Source organism: Nerophis ophidion, linkage group LG03 (assembly GCF_033978795.1).
Source record: "Nerophis ophidion isolate RoL-2023_Sa linkage group LG03, RoL_Noph_v1.0, whole genome shotgun sequence".
Taxonomy (NCBI): domain Eukaryota; kingdom Metazoa; phylum Chordata; class Actinopteri; order Syngnathiformes; family Syngnathidae; genus Nerophis; species Nerophis ophidion.
In genome coordinates, this window is record NC_084613.1 from 70,836,252 (window position 1) to 70,843,975 (window position 7,724).

At 38.9% G+C, this 7,724-nt stretch overlaps 1 protein-coding gene across 3 annotated transcripts; it reads left to right on the forward strand.

Annotated features, from left to right (window-relative positions):
- Positions 1-1,050: 1,050 nt before the first annotated feature.
- Positions 1,051-6,418, forward strand: LOC133550011 (platelet-activating factor receptor-like). Of its 3 annotated transcripts, none has more exons than XM_061895992.1 (3): positions 1,051-1,132; positions 1,485-1,562; positions 4,896-6,418. In XM_061895992.1, the coding sequence occupies exons 2-3, from the start codon at positions 1,548-1,550 to the stop codon at positions 6,063-6,065; spliced, it is 1,185 nt and encodes a 394-aa protein (XP_061751976.1). In that variant the 5' UTR covers positions 1,051-1,132; positions 1,485-1,547; the 3' UTR covers positions 6,066-6,418. The 3 variants fall into 3 exon arrangements, with proteins under 3 accessions (XP_061751976.1, XP_061751977.1, XP_061751978.1); XM_061895993.1 differs by having other exon boundaries at positions 1,066-1,148; XM_061895994.1 differs by lacking the exon at positions 1,051-1,132 and adding an exon at positions 1,136-1,207.
- Positions 6,419-7,724: the final 1,306 nt, after the last annotated feature.

Sequence of the window (7,724 nt, forward strand, 5' to 3'; positions counted from 1 at the left end):
CATCAAACTAGCCTGTGTTTTATAATAGTATTATTTGTGATTAACATTTCAACAAAATTAATCACATGACCCCAAGTAAGGAATATATTATTGCATGTCTGGTATGCAAAGAATTCCAAAATGTTTCAACAAAATACAACTGTTTATCATGGAAATGTTAAATTGTAGTAAGATCTTTTTATTTATATTCATAAAGACAAAAAAAAAAACCATACTTTTATTGGTTTCTGAATCTTGTTTAAGTGATTTTTACCATACATCTCAATTAAAACATGCTGTATGGTACTAGACATTTGATGATCAATAATAAGCACATTAAATGTGCTTTTAATTAATTTCATGCAGGTTACGGGTCACACAGGAGGTTGATAGTGATTAGATTATAAATGTGAGAGTCAATTAAAGGTTACAGAACAATGTGATAGTGATCACAGTTATAGTATTGTGTGTTAATCTGGGCCATATTTGTGTTAAATCAGTACTATTTGAATTCATCCATCCATCCATCTTCTACCGCTTGTCCCTTTTAGGGTCGGGGGCGGGGTGCTGGAGCCTATCTCAGTTGCATTCATTTTTCTAAAACACGTTTCTTTATCGAACTAGTCTGTGTTTTATGATAGTATTATTTGTGATTAACATTTCAACAAAATTAATCACATGACCCCAAATAAGGAAATGATTACTAAGTCTGGTATTCAAAGAATTCCAAAATGTTGCAACAAAAAACAGCTGTTTATTATTAAAATGTTTTATTGTTGAAAGATGCTTTTATCCGTATTCATAAGACTTAAAAAACATACTCTTATTGGTTTTTGAATCTTGTTGAAGTGATTTTTAACATCTCCAATTAAAGCATGCTGTATGATACTCGACATTTGATGACCAATAATGTGCACATTAAATTTACTCCACTCGAATAAAATCTTTCAAAGTGATTTGACAATAAAAAGCATATTTCTTCACGTAAAACAGTCAGATTGCTGCTGCGTGGGCGCGTCATTTCTTTTTGGTTGCACCATGTGGGATTTCCCAAGAAGACATTTGCACCTCCTTCTTCTTGCACGCCTTCACTTTGACTCCGAGCAAACACTCCCACACTTTCAAACAACGAGCACAGACAAGACACCGCCTGGTATGTCAGCAGCCATGTAAGTTTTTAGAACTGTCTTCTGTTTTTTTGCAACGATACTTTGGGAATATGTGTGAGGTCCTAAGCTAAATACTTGATTTTTTTTTACTTTGAGTACTTAAATTGTCTCGTGATTATAGCTATTTTTTGACAACATCTGAGAGTTATGTTTTCTATCAGAGATCATTTCAGCTTGTAAAAGGAGAAATTAACCCTTTGATCCTTAACCAGCGCCAAAAATGTTAAAACATAATAGGTGTCTTTGTATCCTACTTATTGATATAAAATGTATCTGCATCAAGATATCCCAAGAATGTTTACTTTTACTTATCATCTTTGAACTTTTTTTTCACAGTTGTGCGTCATCACTGAACTGTAAGAGGGGATTCAAATAACAAGCTGCGTTGAAAGCCACAAGATGCAAGAAACGATGGTAAAACTCCTGCTTCCTTTTTAATGTCTTTCTTCACTTCTTCTTACGCCTTGCCTTACGCACATTTGCTGACCGGGCAGCCGGAACTGATTTGCTGATAGCGACATCCCGGTGACGGACTTTATTAGCAATAGCATACACATAAGATGAGTTGTATCTTCATGTTTTTAACATAAAGATTCATCAAGACTAAAAAAAAAATAACATACTTTTATTGTCGGTTGTTAAAGCGGCCGTGCCAGCAACTTCAGGGTTCAAGGTTCGATCCCCTCTTCCGCCATCCTAGTCGCTGCTGTTGTGTCCTTGGGCAAGATACAGGATACTTTCGTCGTGATCCCCCTCCCAAAGCACCCATTCTCATTAATGGCTCTGCTGTTGAGATAGTCAGTGAATACAGGTATCTAGGCACAATTATAGACAATAAATTGACCTTTGATGCCAACACTGACCGTATTTATAAGAAGGCCAATCAGAAACTGTTTTACTTGAGGAAACTGAGGGGTTTTCAGGTTGATAGGACACTAATGAGGATATTCATCTTGTATCGAGTCTATTTTAACATATTCTATCACTTCCTGGTTTGGTAACCTCAGTGTGGCCAATAAAAACAGACTAGGTGGTATAATCAAGGTGTGCCAAAAGACCATAGACACTACCTTGAAACCCCTGAGCCAGATTTATCAGGTCAGAGTCATCCAGAAGACAAATCCATTCTGGTCAACCTTCAGCACCCTCTCTTCTTAGAGTTTAGAGTCTTGCCCTCAGGATGTAGGTACGCCCCTAGTAATAGAAAGGCCAAAAACAACCGATACATAAGATCCTTTGTTCCCTCAGCTGTTGTCTTTATAAATGAGCTCCTTAAACAAGCTTAGCTGCCATGTAGTCACTTTAGAGGGATGCGACGTGTGATTAGTTTTTATTGTGTTACAAATGTTTTTGGTTTTTAGCTTTATGATGGTTTGTTTGTCGTATGTATTTTATGTATTTGTACCTTGTTTTTACTGTTGTACCTCGTTTTTTTATTGTTGAACCTTGTTTTAATGACTACTGCTGCAAACCAAATTGCCCCTCGGGGACAATAAAGATGTTCTAAGTCTAAGATACTTTACCCACCTGCTCCCAGTGCCACCCACACTGGTTTAAATGTAACGTAGATAAGGGGTTTCACTATGTAAAGCACTTTGAGTCCCTAGAGAAAAGTGCTTTATAAATATAATTCACTTCACTATTGGTTTATATTAAAGTTAAGTTAAAGTACCAATGATTGTCACACACACTAGGTGTGGCAGAATTTGTCCTCTGCATTTAACCCATCCCCTTTACCACCCCCTGGGAGGTGAGGGGAGCAGTGGGCAGCAGCGGTGGCCACGCCTGGGAATCATTTTTGGTGATTTAACCCCCAATTCCAACCCGAGTGCAAAGCAGGGAGGTAATGGGTCCCATTTTTGTAGTCTTTGGTATGACTCGGGCGGGGTTTGAACTCACAACCTACCGATCTCAGGGCGGATATTCTAACCGCTAGGCCACTGAGTAGGTGAATGATTCTTGAATCCTATTTGGACTCCCCCTTTTGTTATCAGCTCTTCCCTTTGACCTTTATTGCAGATATAAACACACAGTATGTTAAATAGATTGGGTGGCTATTGAGTTGATATATTAAGAAACTCAAGGTTGGATAAATGTGTGTGGTTTAAGAGAGACAGACATACAGACAGGGAGGCAGACAGACAGACAGAAGAAAGAGAATAAAAGACAACAGCAATAACAATAGCAGTAACCGTGACATCGACATTAGGGGAAGAGACATCATGAAAAACAACTAAAATTTGGCTTAAAATGTGCAAAAGCGAACAATACTTCCTAATACTTGGCTTAAAATGAGACAGACAGAGAAAAAAAAAAGACAACAATAATAGGAAACAATGATCGAACACTGATTTTCAGTTTTGACATTGGAGGCTACAATGCTAACAAAAAACAACGACAACTATATTTGCAGAAACAGATAGAAAGAAAAGAGCAACAACTGGAAACCACAACAGCAACAACATTATCAGCTAATAATTGGTTCAAGAGGGGACAGACAGAGAAATAGGAGCAACAATTGGCTATGACAAAAGTAAACAGACACAACAAAATCTCAGACAACCATAGTAACCGCAACCCAGAGTGTAAGAAAAAAGATGTGACGAAAGACAAAAATAGCAACTTGGTTTAAAGATAGAGCAACAGTGTCGAGTACAGTGGTGTTTTTTAAAGGGCAGACAGAAACAGGAACAATAGCAATGGAAAAAAACAACAACATTAGCTAGTACACGGTACATGGTAACAAAGTAGTGTGTTGCTGTGTATTCTTTGCGTGTTTTGGGCTTTTTGTGTATAATATTCCTTCACAAGTGAAACAGTGGTGATGCGGCAAAATCGGAAGCTATGCTAAATGTTAATGACGACAAAAGGACCAAAGAAAAAGTTTAGAACCCAATTTTTTTTAACGTTGACTATTTTTGTATAACTTGTCTGTGTGCCGACCTCTCCCGTCCAAAGGAAAAACCCAGTAACTCAATTTGGGTCAAAACTGAGCTGATAATAATTTTGGAGTTCCTAGGTGATATGCTTTACATTAGTGTATGCGATATTGTAATTTGTTCCGTAAGTAAGCTGTTACGCGCATGGCAGGACCTAGCAACTACCACATAACCCCGTAGATACAACAGAAAAACCTAGTATCTCAAGGGACCAATCGGAGCTTCTTTGTCAGTCGCCTTATTGTCTTTAATGAGACATTTGCACAAATGGGGGCTGACGGTCAACCTGATTATGTGATATTATGGCACGAGGGGATATTTGGAAGATTGGCCCAGGACGTTGCAAGCACCTTCATTAAATGTATTGTTCTTGATTCTTCCCCTTGCATACTCTTTTGGGCAGATAACTGTCGAGGTCAAAATAAAAACTGGACGCTGTACACGGCTCTTGCCCAATGTTCAAACGCAGAATGGGGCCCACCCGAGATTGTGATAAAATAACTGGAGAAAGGGCACACGTTCATGAGAGCAGATTCAATCCATGGCTCAATCGGCAAGAAAATGAAAGCTCAAGAAAACATCTACGGTATATGTTTGATGACTTTGTAGATCTTTGTAAGACAGCATCAAGATAGATTGGTTTTCCTTTGTTTTCTCAAAATCAGCTAGAAGTGAGTTACTAGGTTTTGCCTTTGGACGGGAGACCTGATGATAACGATGCTAAAATAACACTAAAAAAGTTGTATTGTGGATCAAGTTATACTCCTGGAAGGAATTGACGTTTGACTGTGTATCTTGTTATCCGCAGACAGACATGTGGCTTTCAACAACCGAAGTCTCTCAAGGACTCACAACCTTTACAGCCGTGAATGACTCAAACTTCCTGGACTCCCCCTTTCGTTATCATCTCTTCCCCGTGGCCTACAGCATCATCTTCATTCTGGGCCTCTTCGCTAACATCTATGTACTGTTTGTGCTGCACTGCCTACGACAAGCCAAGGCCATGGGGGAGATCCGGATCTACATGACCAACTTGACCATCGCTGATTTACTCTTTGTGTGTGCCCTCCCATTCTGGATTGGGTATTACAGTCGCGAAGGCACTTGGGTCTACAGAGACTTCCTGTGTCGGCTGACCGGCTCGTTGTTCTTTATTAACACTTACTGCTCCATTCTGTTCCTGGGCGCTATCAGCGTCAACCGATACTGGGCGGTGACTCGGCCTCTGGATGCGGCGTCGTCGGACCACAGGTGCCGCGGGATCGCCGTGTGCGTTGTCATCTGGTTGTTGACTATCTCCATGGCTGTTCCATTCCTTGCAAGTCCAGGAACCAACCAGGATGGGAATGTCACCCGCTGTTTCGAGGGCTACCAGAACGTAGACGATTCATCCAAAAGAATCACGGCTGCTACTCATTTTGCAATCATCGGAATGTTTTTTGTTGTTTTTGTGCTCGTGGTGGTGTGCAACCTCCTTATTGCCCGAGCACTGGTTTCCCAAAGTGTTTCTCAGTCCGTATTCCATTCCTCAAAAGGTCTATCCAGGAAGTCCAACATTAAACTGTCATCTTCCAGAGGGTCCACAAGGGTGAAACAGAGGGCTGTGCAAATGCTAATGGCAGTTGTTGGCGTGTTTGTCCTGTGCTTCCTGCCTCATCACATAGTCCAAGGATTCTGGACTCTAGCCGCACTGCAGATCCAAGATGGATGGGGCCGTGTGGATTGGAACCCTAAGACAGTGCAGGCGCTCAACGACCTCCATCAGATCACTTTGCTTCTCATGGGCCTCAACTGCATTCTGGATCCAGTGGTGTATTGCTTCGCCACCAGGAAGTTCCGAAGGTTCATCATGGCTCACCTGAAGAAGCTGGCAAAAGGCGAGAGTTGCTCCCAAACAGTCACCTCACAGATCTCCTTGGACAGCAGGCAACAGAGCCACAAACTTGCGGACGAGCCTAATCAGCCTGAAGTGCAATAATTCAAACCGCCAAGCGATGGCGTCATGGTCATGGACACTGCCACTGAAGTGGAACGGGTTACAAAAAATTGTACCAATTTCCCAAAGCTTTAAAACTGTGTTTCTTTTTGGAGGTTTGACCAAATCAAATAAGTAAAGTAAGTTCTTTTGTAAAGAACGCTTTCGTAATGTGGGATCCTTAGACTGAATTCAACTTCCTGTGTGAGGCACTCATCACACACACAGAAAAGCAGAAGTTTTCCAAGCAGAAGTCTATGAGACAATCTGATGGAGGACTCGTTATCTGATGAGAATTAACAAAAAAGCACCACAAAAAAGTAGTAATATTGATTAAAAGTGTTTTTTTCTATTGAGCTCTGTTGACATGGCGGCAATTTTTTTTAGTGTGTGTCAATGGCATTTCTCATCATTTATATCCCCTATGAAAAATCTTTGAGTTATCATTAGAAAATCAATGTGCATCCGGTAGGTATTTCTCAGACAGACGTCCACCTTTTATGTTATAATCGTCATTGGAGGGCTCAGTGGTATGCATTTCCCCAATCATTCTTACAAAGGGTGTCAGATTACCATCAAAAGTAGCAACAATTTAATTGTACACAACTGAAAACGAGGCCACTTTAACGTTTAAACAGTCTGTACAAAATAAAGATGCATGCTAACACAGTCAAAAGGGATAACAGTAATGACAACAAGGCAAGCTGGGACACATGCTCAGACCTGCCTAATGTTCTGTGGAAGACTCCATTGTCCACGTCTGCTGACATGAAATTACAAATCTCCAGGACTTTAGAGTGCATGTAGAATACCGTAGTTTTTGCTAGAATACTGAAAGGATGATGAGGAGGTAGTTGATCAACAATGACTTTATTAAAAAAAACATCAATCAAACCCAAACTTCGGACACTCAGACTGTGTGAAAATACAATGCAGGAACCAACAAACATGTTTTTAAAAAATGCAGAATAGTAAGGGAGCAATTAATCCTGCTTTGCCTGAGATCTAAAGTGGGTTTTGAACTTTTTGTGCGATTGAGTTTGACACCCCTTCTCGCTATATATATATATATATATATATATATATATATATATATATATATATATATATATATATATATATATATATATATATATATATATATATATATATATATATATATATATATATATCTTGATTGGATTATCCAGAGGATAGTGCTCGATACCGTGGTAGAGCGCAATATGTAGGTGTGGGAAAAATCACAAGACTACTTCATCTCTACAGAACTGTTTGCTGAGGGGTTCCCTCAATCATCAGGTGATTTTCCTGATGATTGAGGGAACCCTTCATGAAACAGTATATATATATATATATATATATATATATATATATATATATATATATATATAATGAATGTATGTATGTATATATATATATATATATATAAATATATATATATATATATACATACATACACATATATATATATATATATATATATATATATATATATATATATACATACATACATACATACATATATATATTTATTTATTTATTTAAAGTCAAGTATGATTGTCTTCTTGGCACTCCGCTATAGTCGAAGACGACCCTGGTGGGAATGATCGGAGGACCTCACTAAACTATCCAATCTCGGCTCTTGTTTATTTTTTTAAGTGT